General features: G+C 43.8%; 1 protein-coding gene across 5 annotated transcripts in view; it reads left to right on the top strand.

Moving 5' to 3' along the window:
• The window catches only part of HDX (highly divergent homeobox), a 46,681-nt gene extending 34,134 nt beyond the window's left edge, over positions 1 to 12,547 (top strand). For all 5 annotated transcript variants that reach the window (XM_054075554.1, XM_054075555.1, XM_054075551.1 and 2 more), the window contains 3 exons: positions 1,963 to 2,046; positions 4,576 to 4,698; positions 5,703 to 12,547. In XM_054075554.1, coding sequence (XP_053931529.1) covers positions 1,963 to 2,046; positions 4,576 to 4,698; positions 5,703 to 5,828 — 333 coding nt within the window. In that variant the 3' untranslated portion in view covers positions 5,829 to 12,547. The remainder of the gene's footprint in view (positions 1 to 1,962; positions 2,047 to 4,575; positions 4,699 to 5,702) is intronic.
• Positions 12,548 to 16,170: the final 3,623 nt, after the last annotated feature.

Below are 16,170 nucleotides of genomic sequence, written 5' to 3'. Positions count from 1 at the left end.
CACGGCTGTATTTGCTGTGATTGTCTGAACAGAAACAGCTGCCTTTCTCCCTTCTGTTTTCCTTAACGACCTGCTGTGACCGTAGATATAATCACTCGGAGTTTCAGGCTGATGCGTTCACCATGGAGATGCAGGATGTAAAATGACAAAGGTAAAAGGTCTGAAAGGATGATATCCGAGAGGCTCTGTTCTCCTGCCTACCTGAACTGCATTTATATAATTTGATATAACGAGAAGGGGGAAACAGAGGAGTAGGTTTTTCATACTCTGTTCTGAAAATATTATAACAAAATATTTTAAATGTATGCAGTTAAAATTGGACTCAAATACATTGGACTTCTGTAAAAGAACAGTTTTCTTATTTAAAATTCTAATCCATTTTTTGCCCTGCAATCTTAAAACGTGTAAGATAGATAGATAGTGTGAAAGTTTGGCATTTATTTAGAGAGACTTTTCTCAAGCTGAGTCTAAGACCAAAGATACTTGATTCACGGTGTTACTCAGGGTAAGCTATAGCAGCAGGTCTTCGTGACATTGAGCCTCGAAGATGTTATCACATCAGCTGGGCTGTCAGACAGTGAAAATGGAAAGCATGGTTTACCCTCCCTACCTTCACCACATCTGTATGAACTTCGTGGGTGCCGATGGTGAAAGGGTGTTAACCTTTCCTGAGGGGTTCCTCTGGGGTGATTAGAAGGGAATTTCTGATGGATGGCCAGCAGGCAGACGGGAGGTACACACATCTGCTGCAGAGAAGAAAGCTCTTCTGAAATAGCGCCTCAAGAACTAAGCATTTAAGTGTTTTATGTCAGTTTGGGCCCTTGCCTGCACTGTATTAGACAGCACACTGAAAAACATAGTAAAATTGCTTTAACTTATTATATATAGCTTCATAAATGTTTACAACTCTTAAAGCAATGAAAAGTAGTGAAAAAAAACCAAACCCCTCTTCTTACAGTACCACTGCTTCCCTCTCAGAGATACAGTGAAATCTCTAGTTTCATCTGTGCAGTTACCCCTCGGAGTTCTTGGTAAAATGCCATTCTTATCACTGCTAATTCAAACTCCTTCCATCTGTTTGAGATCTAGCTTGGGTGTGAATAAAACTTAAAATCTCATAGGTGCACTAAAAATGTGTACATTTTCTGTTTTCTTCTACTGAAATTAGCTTTTAATGTAACTTTCTTACACAAGGTTTTCTCTTGGGAAGAAAGGCAGAACATGCAAGTGGTAATTGATGTAAAAGTGAATGCTTTAAAACTGAAGACACGATTGTAATGTACTTCTGAGTTCTAATCAGCATTAAGTTTGGCCTTTAACATTGTACTTTGGATATCTTTACAAACCCAACATAAAAAGCTCCCAAGAATTTGAGTTAATCAAGGAAAATGTCCACTTGTACACGTTTGGAATGTCCTCTGTATCCACATCCTCTCTGTTCAGGGCATTTGACTTGCACTGTGGCTGAAGAAGGCCAAAGGAGACTTCTTCATTTTTTGTAGGCAAGAAGTAGGTCAGCAAGGACTTGCCTGTCACTTGCCATAATGTCTGCCTTGCTCCGGAGGAATAAACTTCCCTAACCTTCTTTGCCCCATGGGAGGCCTTCTACAAAAGGCTTACGGAATTAAGTGCAGGCTGTAATGGGATATAGGATGGAACTTAATGCCAGAAGCATGGTGGCACGTAGCTCCTCCTCTGTAAGCAGCCGGAGTCACCATGGCAGCAGCCCTGAGTACGGACAGCTTCGGCTGGGATTCTTCCCAGATCGGATTCTTCCCAGATCGTGTGGCTGAGGTGTATGATTGCCATCTAATGGGGACTGCTCAGTCCGGAGTTTCTCATGAGCCAGCAAGAGGTCCTGTCACCTTCATCCTCTCATGCCGCTTTGAGATACAGATTGTTGTTTGTTGGTTTAATCTATGCTTTTGAATATTTGGAATGAACTATTTATTTCTGTTTCAGAAAATAGAAATTATAGATGATGAAGAAAGTGATATGATAAGTAATTCTGAAGTGGACCAGATGAGTTCTTTGTTGGACTATAAGGTGAGTGATGAGGCTGTGTAGTGCCACGAAGGATAGCCCAGAGGCAGTTTAGAGGCATCTGTAGGGAATTCTGCAGCAGCACCTGGGAGCCTGCAGCTCCTCTGCCCTCATCCAACTTACAGCCAGGCTGCCTGTATTTCAGCCCAGAGGGAGGCAGGAAGAATCCCCTTTCTGCCGGCAGTTCCATTACTTCGCCTGTAGCCATCTGCAGCTCCCGCCACGTGTCCCACACAAAGCGATTTATTTAGCCACTAAACCAAAGCTTTCTTTCTGTGCAAGAATTGTTTTGTGGAATGCTGCAGCACGCTTTTACATGCAGCGGGATGCTGCCAGCTCTGAGAAGGGACGTAACAGCTGGAGTCCTCTAATAAAACGGGGGGATCTGATAAGAAGTCATTCTCGCAGTGTAGTGCAGAACATGTCTGGGAGCAGTAGAGAGGAAAAGGCACTTGGATACCTGACGGCCGCTGTCTTCTGCCAAATGGTAAAGGGTACACGGGTGCCACTGCTCTCCTGAGAGCTCCACAGGTCTGTCCTGTGTATCGAGCATGTTCTTGTCTATGCAGCTGGTTTTTATAATCAGAATCAGGTGCGTTCTACTAATGATAATCAAATACCAAAATATTAAATAGTTCCTCCTTTCAGAACAAAAATCACTCCCTCAAGCAGTGTTTTCCTGGTAAGGGCAGTGGAGAATGAATATAGAGAGGGAATGACCTTTTCTTAATGTCACCTGTCACCACAGCAAAAGGCTTGTTGTGACAGCATGCCCTACAGAACCCTCTGTCTTGGTTTGTTGTTTGACATTAGCAATTATCCTTTGTGCCTTTGTGTGTTGGGCATAAATGTGAATTCCTTCTTTGGCTGGGCAAAACCCATTGCTAAATAGGAAACATCTAAGTTTCTGTCCAAAAGAAATGCATTAAGCTAATTTTCATATGAAAGCCCAGATAGTCCTCTTTCATTCTCAGCGCTGCTATAACCTGAAACAGGGTGTTGAATGATGCTTGGGCTGAAGAAATGTGAATTTTTCAGGGGGGAAAACTCAAACCAACAACTATTTTTTAAGGCCTGTTACGACCCTGACAGTTCCTTACGTATTCTCACCTTTTCGTGTTAGCTGGTGTTGAACTACAGCCAGTCTGGAAATGTGAGCAAGAATATCAGAGCAGAGTTCTGTGGTATTAAAACACAAAGTATTTTCATCATTAAAACAAAATGACAGCTCATAAGTTCACTACTGAAATTTGCTTATGGGATTCTTTGCTGCCATCAAGGAACATTTTATATGTAAAACTGCCAACTGAATGAATCGTATGGTTGTACAAGCAAGGATGAGGCTTCTCTTGCCTCTGAGATCCCTTGGTAAATGAAACTTAGCATGAATTATCTGCAAACCTGCTCACTTTCTGTGTGCACTGAGCATCACTGACCCTTTCTGTGTGCATATCTTTTCATTACTATCATATGGAGGATGCACATTTAGAGCCATCATACAGGCTGCATTGTGCATCTCTGCACACACAGTGACTTTGATCTTGAAAAGTGAACTCTTGATTCAGGTTGCGTGATCTTTGCGAAGGTAAATAACCAAAGAACAGTAATTTTCACTCTATGCTGATAAACAGATTTAGAATTTTGATCTCGCATACCAATCAGTTGGGAAGCTTGAAGGAGAAAAGATAATTGGAATAAACTGAAGTACTTATCAAATCTGAATCCTTAATTAAGTTTCTTATTTTCATATTAAGTGATTTGCAACTATAGTCACACGTATTTATGCTAAGGTTGGAAAAAAGCCTTCTCATCCATACACATTATGTCTCTTTTTTGTAAATACATTCCTATCAATTCTGTAACCTGAGAGAACCTGGGGAGGTTGGTCGGCTGACACCTGGCGAACTCGGCCACGCTAGAGGGTGCTGTACTTTAATCTATGGTGGCTTTGAGGAATTTCAGTTGTTTTCTCTGGTTTTGTGACAAGTTTCCTGCTGTAATACTGAATTGAGTTGCTGTCTCCTCTCACTGTCAGCTTGCCTTTTCCAAATCAGTTCTTCTAGGGAGAGACCGAGACGCTGATTTTCTTTATTCTCAAATGGAATTAGAGGTCATTCTGGTAAAATAAAAAGCAGGGCTTTTTTAAAAGGTTGATGTAAACTTTGACCCAAGTCGTTAGTGCTTTAATGATAGTCAGTAATTCTGAGTCACCTTGTCTGCACGTAACGTGATTTGATGTGACCCATTTCTTGTGGAGGATGATGAGCAATTAAATGGCACAGGCATTTCCAGGTTCAGCGTCTCGCTGCTGGTCATTCATCAAACACGTCTCGTTGTATCCAAAGTCCACGTGCATTGTTCGATAATTTGGAGAATTTTTGGCTTTACTTAATACTGCTTTTGGCAGGAATCCAAATGATCACATCTTTACTCACTTTCACTAAACCATTTCAGTTTAACACAAGTATGATTAGGTGTCATTAAATGATGCTGTTTAGTATATGCAGAGCTTTATGTCATCTCTCCCCCCAGAATGAAGAAGTCAGGTTCATTGAGAATGAGCTGGAGAACCACAAACAGAAGTATTTTGAACTACAGACATTTACTCGGAGTTTGATACTTGCTATTAAATCAGATGATAAAGAACAGCAGCAGGTAAGTCTAGAAGTAGGTTTTAATACAAGGTGTTTGTCGTTTTGTGTTCTGTCACTCCGTTGGTGTTATCCCATAGTGCCCAGAAGCTCAGATGATGATTAGGGCGGTGTTGTGCTGGACATCTCGCAGATGAAAAGCTAAACTTTGAACAAAAGAAATATCTTGTGATCTACACAAGCAGTGACACAGACAAACAAGTGTGACTGTTCCAGTGGGACAATCAGAGTTCCAGTGCACACTGAGGGGCTGGGATTTGTCTGATGTGAGATCTAAGATACAATATCTAGGAAAGCAGCCAACTCTAAGGTGTGATGTGTAGGAAAACAGCCAGGCTGCTTCACTTTTACTGCCCCCTATTTAACACATAGCACTTCTAATGCTGGGTTGAATCAGGCCTTATATGAGTAACATTTTGTGCTTTATTTAGGGAGAGATTTTGTTGCTTTTATTTTTTCCTCTTGCCTTTACAATCTGCAGTTCTACAGGTGTAAAAATAGAAACTGTAACTTGCAAGAAAGAAATTTAGAATGCTTTTACATCCAAAATAAATTTGGCTTGTTTTTCTTGGTTTTTTTAATAAAACCATGTGAAATGAATACAAAGAGAAGTAAACTTGAAATCTTTGAGATCAATCAATAAATCACGGAAACAAAAAATGCAGCATCCAGTCCTGTCACCTGCGTGATTGCAGTACAGCATGGCTGTATATGTTTTGTAGCTTTTGCATGTTAAAAGTGTATGAATAAAATAAATGAATGTAATTCTGATTTGGAAGAAAAAATTTCTTTGGGCTGGTTCCACAATGACTTAAGTAACTTCTGGGGTTGTTGGTTAGGGGAGCTCAACTTACAATGGGTTTTCTTTCAATATCTAGCAATGGTGGCATTTTTCTACCTGTCCAATATCAACACTGACCAAAAAGCTCAACAAAGATTTTTTCACTACATGTTTAACGGGCATAAACCACGTACCTAATACTCTATTATCCTATTTTGTGCTTACAGGCACTGCTCTCAGACTTACCTCCTGAACTAGAAGAAATGGATTTCAATCATACATCCCCGGAGCCCGATGATACCTCATTCAGTTTGTCATCTCTATCAGAGAAAAACGCCTCAGACAGTTTGTGATTTATTTTTTTTAATTGACAGAAAAGAAACCCTGTGTAACGTGTAGGTTTCCAGAGAACAGCATTTTGCTCTCCATTGTTCTTCAATCCAAAAACGGAGTGCTCAAGGTGAAGTAGACCTTCCTGAAGGACGACTGTGTACGCCATGGCTGCAGCTTGCGGTGTCAAGGCATTTCAAATGTTGGTTTTGGTAAATGAAAGAACCGTGTGAGAAAAGGTTTCGCTTTTAGCAGTTTGGCCTTGATTAGGATAACTTCTGACTTTCCAGAATAACTCTTGCTCTGTAGCAAAGTCTTTCTGAGCAGGGATCCAAGAGTGGTAAACAACGTCCTGTTATACAGACAGATAATTCCTCAGAGTTGCTTGCTCACCGGTCCTCGTTATTATTTTTTCCCCATTTTTACTCAGGTAGGTGGACTAAAACTTGGGGATCCAAGTAGAATAATGGGCTTTTTATGAGTTGTGCTTGAACCCCTTTGAAAATCTGAAACAAAACTAAAGCATTTTCCATATGTGACTTCAGATTGTTGAATCTTCCACTTGCTGACCAAAATAGCTGAAAAAGCTTTCAAAGGATAACTGAAAAATTAGAATAATCATCAATAAATTATTAGTGTACAGAAACGATCATAAGTGTTGTAACAAATTAGATGGATACGGGAAACCCGGTAGCTGCAAAATGCAACTTTCTGATGTTCTCACAGTAGCAATGGAATTAGATGTTTATGCTGCTCTTTATGAATGTAGGTACTGTTTTTGTCAAAGTTGAATGCTAAAGTTCTGTTCATTGTTTTAAGTATTGGTTATCTATTTTCCAGCAGTTTTGCTCCGTTTTATCATGGCACTGTCCTAAATCCACAGCTGTTGTTGCATCCTGGGAGGTGTTTGGAACTGAGTTTTGCAGATTTTCTAAATGTGACCTGTTCTTGAGGTAGCCCTGTGTTTGATGCATTTCCTGGCAACTCCCGAGGTGCCGTTTCTAAACTGTGAGTCCAAATGCAGGCAGTGGCTGAAGTGGGCTGCTTCTTTCCCAGCGGTCACTGACTTCGAATCCTGGGACTCATCTGATTAAATGGATGTGCGGACACATTCAGATAAAATTCAGTAGGGCATGTAGGTGCATGCCCGTGTGCTTGATGCTCTATAGCTCCTAATCTGAATATCCCTCAACCAGCAGTTTTGAAACAGATACCTTCACAGGCTGGTAATAAGCCTGATCTTTTGATTTTATGCCAAATAATAATTTAATCTGAGTCCTTATTCAAGCAGCACAGTGAGTAATCCCCTTCACTTCAGCAGGAGGGCCGAAGGATAGCTTCAAAATGAGTGCTGGGGCAATAATACTTTTTTTTTCCTTTTCTTTTCTTGACCTAATATATTGGAATAACTCACAGTTTTTGGGCTTTTCTCAGTCTGGTCTGTTCCTCTCTAATAATTTCTGCAGCTCTGTTTTTTATTAGCAGTAGTAAGCTCTGTTCTTTCAGGTTTGTTTCTGTCTCTTTGTTGTCCTTGGGCACTGGGAGCTTTAGCAATATTGTTAAACGCCAGCTGTATAAAGGGTAGGGGCAGGTTTTAGAGCTCTATTAGAACCCAGTTCTAAAGTTCTGCTATGTGAATGAGTTGGTTCCCAAAAGACCTCTTACTGTCTATCCCACAAGAGCAAGCCGTTGGGTCTGTGTTTGTGTTTGAGCACTAAAAACAAGGGTAGGATGCCAGGAGAGGGGAGACACTGTGTGTAAGCAGAAGGTGAGGGGTAGGTTACTCCAGCCTGAGCTGGAATGTCACATCCGGGCTGGCAGACACGTCCTTACAGCAGAGGAGCAGCAGGATTTTACACGCCTGTTGAAACAACCGCCCATCTAAAATTAATTGAGGTTTGTGAGCAAAGATCACAGTGCTGCCCGTCAAATGGAAGATAGGGCTTGACTGTAATTCTGCTTGCTCTGAAAAAATCATTTATAAAGGATTTTCTATACTGGGTTAACAATGCTTTCTGTTGCTGTTCTCTCTTGATAGGAAGTTTGTGCCACTGACAATGAAACCTCTTGTGTTCTCTGAGCTTGCTGAAATAAAAAAAAAATCAGTACTGTGGCTGCCACTATTTGGACCCTGTTTTCCTGCTGCTTCCTCTTAAATTCCCATGACGAAAGGCAGGACACTTCTAAGGAGAATTCTTGATTTCCTGGTCAGTTAAGTCATCCACCTTCATACTAGAAAAACTGTTGTTGATTCATATTTTACTACGTCTTGGTTTTATTTCATATGCCAAATACATGGAAGGAAGTAATTTTGAATTAAATACTGTGAGATCTTCCCAAGGAAGCTGGAATCCTCTTTGGGATGTGCAGCTGAAGCTCTAGCTGCCGTCAGCACCAATGTCATCCCTGTGGGCGTGTTCTCTGGTCATTTTCTCTTGTGAGGTGACTAAGACAAAACACAGCAGAGCAGTCATGTTTTCATGCCTTGACACACTTGACAGCATTAACGGATATTCAGGGAGAGTATAAATGACAGTCCAGTGTAACAAAATGCTCTATAGGAGAATGCTGTACAGCTGCTCTGCACTTTTAACAATATCTGTGTGCACTTCCTGCCATAGGTAAAAAAAAGTGTTGATCACCATTACTGGTATTTTAAGTCATTGCAGCAACAGTAGTCGTACAGTGGCTGAAGAGCAGCTTATGAGGTCCTGTAACGTTACGCTTCACCACCCCTGAGCGTTGTGAACATCCCCATCCCAGCGTGGCACTGCACGCTCGCATCACACGTGCAATTGGTAATTTAGGAGGGTTTTCGTTTGCATGTGTCCCTGCCTGGCAACAGGACTTGCTGAAGGAGTTTGCAGATTGCATCCTGGTCCAGAAAACTCGTTTCGTCTGGGCCTTAGAACAGTGTGGGAACATTGGGCTTGTTCGTTTGCAGCCTCTTCTCGGTAACTGTGTGACAAGCATCCTACTGACAGGCACGGCACTCTGACATGCAGTCACTGGGACACTCGCTTCCAGATCAAATCCTGGAATGCTTCAGATGAGGGCAAGCGATGGGGATGGCTCTCTGGGCCCATGGCACATTAGGATTTGGGTAATAGTTGTTGCCGCTGCCCATAGGTTGAAGGTAAAAGCCCACCTTAAGTGTTAGTTCATCATTGCACAGACTTCCCAGGACAGATGGAGCCAACCCTACGGGGCGTTCCCGTGGCGGAAATGAGCCCCCCTTGCTGTTGTGCTGGTTTGCTCTGTGATTCAAATAACTGCTACAGCAGAAGTGCTGCACGTTGGGATTTTCATAGGCTTTCTGCAAAGGCTCTTGTTTGCTCTGTCCATGAAAGATGACTTCCCCAGTGTTGTTTATTGCTCATGCATTTGTCAGACCAGGAATGATGAAGTATGTCTTTCTAAAGAAACCAAAGTGGAAAAAAGGTAGTTCAGACACTTCAAGCAGTGCCAGGGCGCTCATTCTCCTCAGGGAGCAATGAAAGTCTTTGATGCTAGCAAGCTGGCTTACACTTACGAAAGCAGTTTCCTGAATCTGTGCCTCTCTTCGTGTCCCTGCAGACGATGCTTCTGTCAAGTCTCTAGGTCTAACAGGAGTGAGTAATAGTAAATATTCTAATAGGTGAAATTTTGGCAGATTTAAAAGGACCCGCACAGAGGTACCATACAAACGTCAATTTTCTTGAGTGCTTGGTTCTTGAAGCAGCACGCACTTTAATCTATCTGAGTATTTCTTTTTCGCTAAGGCAATAAAAAGTCTGAAAATGACAAGCAGGTCACAGACTTTGCAGTTCTCTGAGTGCACAAGGAATGTGCCAGTTATATCTTCATCTTCTTAAACTGGGATGCAGCTTAGCAAGTCCAGTCACCAAACGGAGACAGTTCTCTGCTATTGTGCCCATACAGTGGAAAGGATAGGAGAAATCCACAGTATCGTGAGCATCTGTATTGTGGAAATGGCAATTACTGCTTAAAGGTGATCAACTCTCTGATGTGGGACCACTGATGCACTGCCCTGTCTGTAATGCTGAAAAGAAACGAAGGCATAGCACTAACTTTCCCCTAGGTACTCTAGTCGTAGCCGACTGTTGGTCTCAGGATACTGATGGAATAAGGAAAGACAATAATATGCATAAATGAAATAGCACAGAATATCCGAAACAGGAAGAAAGAACTCATAACTTGAAATGTTACAACCAAAAGCTTCATTTCCTACCTCCAGTCCCACTGCCTGCATCCTTCCCATTGGCCAAGGGTGAAATTGTAAAGGAGTAAAACCTAGAGCAGGTGGTACCACAAAGCTGGGGTTTCCATGGCAGGACAGGGCGTTGTTCTGCATGAGGAGCATTCCTGTGTCACTAAAGGCAGCAGTGACATGTTGGTCCCAGGTGACGGACGCAAACACAGCAGAAATTTGGGCTCACAGTGGTTCTTCTTAAATACGTGAGCATCCTCTTCACTAAGAGGCGCTTCAGAATGTTCCTGTAAGGAAACTGGTTTCAGGTCAGTGCTTGGGTTCGGGTGAACGCTTGACTGTATCACTGGGCTGAGTAAATAATCCTGTTCCGACTCTGTATCACATTTTACACACACTACCTCTGAACCATGACACCACTCTTAAAACCACACAGAAAATGTGAACCTAAAGCATTTTTTAACATTTTATAGGCAATAAATTATTTCCAGTGTACATCCTTCAGCTTTGGTCTTGGTTTTCAGTTGAGCGCGAGATGTTCACTTTGGTTTGCTTTACTTTAGAACTGTTCTTATGTATTTGTCACATGCTCTATGGGTAAGGAGACAAGGATAGTAGGGAGGAAAGATCAGCATCTGGTGGTGGTAAATATTGAAGGTGCAGGATGGGGTAGTCAGTGGGCCGGCTGTGCTGTTTGGTAAAGCTGCTGTAAGGAACGGATGGTTTTCTTTATTCTGGTACGAAATGATCATTGTAAAGTGTCTCACTGCATCGTATGTTGTCAGAGAGGACAATCAAATAACAAGTCTCAGCAATGTAACGGAAAGGAATAGGGCATTCCATTTGCTGAGACCTAACAGTTCATAAACGCGTTCCTCCTGTTTTCATTTCAGCTATTGTTTCTCTTCTCTGCGTAACAATTTGTATAAAGACCTCATAGAAACAATTCTGATTTGCTTTTAAGCAAGTGTTAAAGTGAATTGGCAACAAGGCAAGGTTTAAATGTAAATGCAAACCGTGTTTTGTAGTAAAGCTTCTTCTGAAGAGAGTCCCTACAATTTCTCCATCCTATCTCTCTGGAACACGTGGGGAAGTGGCAGAATGTACGTGCCTCTTCTGCCCAGCAGGGAGGGGATGAGCCCCAGCGAGGCATTCCGGTTGTGAGAAGTGAAGGTCAGGGGGCTTTAGTCAAGAAAAGGACAATGAACTGTGAAGTTTCTGCCCCTTGGAAGACAAGAGCTTCCGCTTTATCTTCAAATTTTGTGACGTGCAGTTCAAAAAGTCATTGGCAAATCCCCTGAGTGGTGTTGGGGAAATGTGTGTTCCCCAATGGCATTTCCCTGACTGGAAATGGAATTCCTAAGTGCGTGTGAATACAGTGCGCACAGCGACACTCAACTCCATCAGCACCTGAGCAGCTGCAGAGGTATTTTCACTTGAAATACTATGATAATTCTTCTAAAATATATTTTCTTTGCTCTCGTTTTTATGTCATTCTAAATATGACTGCATAGTTTTGAAATGTAGTCAAATACATCCATACAAAGATTGTTTATAGTTGAATTCCTTGCAAAACTGATATGTTTTAGGCTTGGAAATTTATTAAAATGCCCATAATAACGGTACTGGTACTGGTTTGATTAAAAAAATATATATTCTGAAAGTTTGAACATTATTGTCTAAGTCAGATGATTTCCTTCACCTACAAAACATAAGATAACTGACGCTCTTAGAACTTGTATCATTTCTTTCTGGGCCAGTTCGTGAAGCTCTGTAACCTGCGTTCATTACCGAGTTTCTCTGTGAAAAATCAGTATTTATATTGCATTTTTATTATTTGTTTGATTATGTGTAGCGAAGAAACTACTATAAATCTTAAACTGAAGTACCTCCTCGATGGTCCAGGACGTAGGATCTTGGCTTATGTGAAAGATGAATGCCTAGCGAGATATTCCATACGTTTGGATGGTTTGGTTGTTTTTTTTCTGTATATATAAGGGTATTTATAATCCTGTATTAACAGAGTCCTCATGAGAAATGCTTATTTCCTTCTTTAGAAGCCTGCTCAGCTATTTTTATATAAAATGTTGGTCTTCGCCTTAATTTTTTTTGGTGACAAGTTGTGCCATAGATGCATTAACTTATCCAGATAGTTTGCAGGATTTGCTCTGACTTGTCTTTAGTTAATTAATTTTCCCTCAGACTGTTCTGCATTGTTTTCCCCTCCGAATGCGTGTCAGGGTTGGTTTGCTTTCTTAATTCTTGTTTAAGTTTTGGAAGACCCCTGCGTATGCATGCTTTGGTAGGACAGGTTTTCCTCTCTAGTTTATTGTTTCTAGTTTAGCAAAGCCTTTCATTGGAAAACAAACCTGAAGGGAAGCTTGTACAAACGTCTCTCGAGTGGCCCCGACAGCCGGGGTCAAGGGCTATTTAGCATTGGGAAATTTGTCTACTAGACTCAAGGATATTTTTCTACGTCTGTCACGTTTGGGACTATGGAGAAATGAATAAAGGTTGACTCCTTTTGCTATACGACGCTCTCTGTTTCTGTATTCGTTGTTGCCTTGTCAAATTCCAGTCCAGCCCAAGGACTGGGTGACCCTCGTGGGTTGGTGTTGGTGCAGGCGCCTTTACTTCCCGTTAACCTAATGCTGTGGTTTTCCCTGTGTCGCCCGGCAATGGGAATCTCCTTCCAACAGGTATCAAACTGCTTCCCAGCAATCGGGGCAGGATGTAGAGGCCATGAGCATTCCCAACAGGGATTGCAGGTGGAACGCCATTGGGGATCGGCGCAGATTGTCAGCTTCCCGGTGCTGGGCTGCGGAGCCTCACGGAAAGGAAACTCTTCCTTTTTGCCAGGGTGCAGCTCTCAGCAGCGAGCACAGGTGTCTCTGCTTATAAGAACACAGCTGAAGGTGGGAGAGCGGCACAGCCTCTCCCCTGGGTTTGCAGCAGCCAGTTAGCGAGCTCCGGCATTCGCTGCAACCACTCCCTGTAATGGGATTTTGTTCGTTTGGAAAAGAGCTGGGCTGGGGGTGAGCACCGCGGTGCCCGTCACTGGGAGCTTTGGGACTGGAGGTGGTAGTGGCTGGGAGAGAGTGGCTCTTTGTTGGGAGGCGTTGGGAACATCTCATGTTAGTGGCTTTCAACTGGGGAGGAAAGGTTTATATTAAACATTTGGAAGAAATTCTTCATGCTGAGGGGGGGGAGGCCCTGTGGGCCCTATCCCTGGAGGAGTTCCAGGCCAGGTTGGATGGGGCTCTGATCCAGTGGGAGGTGTCCCTGCCTGTGGGACAAACCATACCACCACTAAGGGAAAGAATTCAAACTGATTTCAAGACCAGGGCCAGCCAGAGAAAAACAGCTGCAAGAAACGTCATGTAGAGCAGCTTTGATGCACGGATGGTGCCCTTCCAGGCTCGGCAGGAGACCAGTGGCACATCCAGGACAGGTTCCTGACCCGACTGCCTGGGACAGGGGTGCAGGAGTGAGATTCAGCCTCATCACCATTCCACCCAAGGCTGCTTTTGTTCCCAAAGGCTGGCAGATGGCAGTGCAGCCACATCCGTACGGCTCGGGAGGCACATGCACTCACCTGACTCCTTTCTCTCACCTCACAACTGTGGATAAACCTGATGGTCAATGAAATCTCCATACCTATGAAAAGCAAAATTCTCAGTGCTCTTGTCGTGGAATCCACCCAAAACTTGGACCTAAGGCCACATCTGCATTCTGAAATGATAAAGGATTGTGTAAGGATTGCAAACGCCTCGCTTCCATTAGCAAAGAGGGGCTACAGCCCCTTGTAGAAGGGCCAATGTGTCAGTCTAGATACTTGCTGAAGTATTTCCAAGTGGTTTCCGCCGTAGCTCCGTGTCCTCTTGCCCCCACTCGCTGTGCAGCCCCCGGCTCTCACAGCCCAGCCCGCTGCTCTGGGAAAAGGGCTGCCAAAAGCTGGAATGATGAACCAGGGATATTCACAGCCCGTGGCAGCCACCCAGTGCCCGGGGTAAGTCTTGCTGGTGTTCGGAGGGTCGCGGTCCAGCACGCGTGAGCCTCAGCCTGCAGATGCCGCGATGGGATTGGGGAGGAGGTGGCTGAAAAGCAGAGAGGCAAACGAAAGGGAACTGAATGCCTGACACTGAAGATGTAGGGACAAACCATGGGTGAGCTGAGCTGGGATGTATTGCCACCTCGTGGGGACCCCTTCCCCGAGTGGGGAGATGCCTTAAATCGTGCCCACACCTTGCATTTCACAATGAGCAACTGCTTCATTTAAACAAGAAATAAACCTAATATTCAAATTGGGAACCTGGCATTTAGTAACGAGGAGGCTGAGATCAGGCTCAATGCGCAGCCTTATCTCTGACCTTTCATTATGAAAACGACACCAACGCGTGTGTGTGAAGGTGCAGAGAGAAAGGTTTGACAGGGAGTTCTCTGTCCTTAACACCACTTTCAGACTTGATTGGATTTAAGCTTTGGGAAGGTCATCTGTACAAGTTGAACCCGTGCATCAAAGCAACCAGAAGCAACAACAAAATAGGGTTTTCAGGCCAATATCTAAAGAGACTCGACACGAGGATTTTTTTGAAGGCAGTGAAGAACAAACAAGGCCATACCAGGTACACAGAATTTCCTGGATCTGTTCAAACCTGAAGGAAACTGTTCCCAGAAATTGAAGTGAAGCATCCAGGGACTCGCAGCCTAACACGAGCCTCCCGGGTGGTTCATATTCTCTCCTGTCTGAACGCTGTGTTTCTACAAGAAACGCCTGTAAAAGAAATACTATCAAAAAAGTAGTTTTCATATTGCCTGCAGTCATCTGAGGGGTCCTGACGAGGTGTGGGGAGGGCTAAAAAACTCCCGGCTTCAGCCAGAGGGAGTTCCTTTCCCCAGGAAAGAGGCTGGTGCAGGAGAGCCGAGGGGTTGCTCTGGAAGATGGGGACATCCTGAACCACTGGCCGGGCTGCTGAACGCTGCGCGGGAGTAAAAAGCCTCACCATGGTCTCTTGTCCTGTGCCCCCTCCACGCCTGGTGTGAGGGCAGGGATGCGCGGATCACCGTGAGATCACAGCCAGCGACTTTGCATCCCTACACGGTTTGGAGGGCTTCGCTCTGCACCACCTCTGCTCGGAGCCAAAGGACTGAATGCCTGTCCGTGGTGGGAAATCACCACCTGGGTGAGTATTCCGGTTTAGTTCCTGCCAGGAATTGGGTTTGGGAGCTCTGTGAGAAGAGGGAACGTGTGGCGAGGAGGGGCAGCCACTCCATTCCTGTGCACCTGCTGCAAAGCCTGAGGGGAGATGGTAACGGAAAAGAAAGAAACACAAGGGAAAAGGTATCTTCTGGTTATTTAATTGCAGTTGTTTGTGTAATTTGTTTTTTTTCAGGTAGCCCTGGGTCCAGGTGAGCCACCAGCCCCGTGCCTGGGCAGGACAGAGAGCAGTGCGGAAAAAGTCGAATTTAGAAAAGGCAAACAGCAAGTATTACCCCCATCAAAGGTGAACGGGACAACGGAGATGAAACGCACCGGGAGGCTGCACCTTGGGACAGCCACGTCACCAAAATGGCACCCCAGAGCCGATACTCACCAACTAACACCGCGCCTGACAGGTACCACTAATCAAAACCACAGATTAATTTGCCCGTGTTTAATAGTCTGTTAATAAATCCTTTTTTGTCATAACTGCAAACCCATTGCAACCAAAATCCCTTAGACCTTATTTCCAATAATAGTAAGGGAATGGCTCACTGTGAACTGAACTATAAACAGATTTGATGAATTCTGCCAGAAATTTAATACTGAATTATTTCTTTATGCCCACATATCTTTCCTGGTTTTCTTAATTCTGCCAAATATTTAGCTCAGCAATCTCTTCTCTCGGCAACCCACGCTCTCCTAGCTACCTAAGCCCATTTCTGGCCCATTGTTTCAAATTGCAGTGTTCTCAGAGAGCAGCCCAAAAACTGCTCTGAGAGGACTAAAACAAATGAACGTGCTCAGCTCCTCTTTGTGGCTCAGGTTATTTGCTCCTCACGGGAAATCCAGGCTGCCAAGTGACACGGTTTGACTCCAACCAAGGAAACCCGCAGGAGCCCCGATTGTCCTTTCCCTGCTGGCACAGGGGACTGGATTCCAACCCTTCATGGGA

This window comes from Cuculus canorus, chromosome 10 (genome assembly GCF_017976375.1).
Source record: "Cuculus canorus isolate bCucCan1 chromosome 10, bCucCan1.pri, whole genome shotgun sequence".
Classification (NCBI taxonomy): Eukaryota; Metazoa; Chordata; class Aves; order Cuculiformes; family Cuculidae; genus Cuculus; species Cuculus canorus.
The sequence above is the reverse complement of the archived record's forward strand: the minus strand, read 5'-3'. Positions and strand labels throughout refer to the sequence as shown.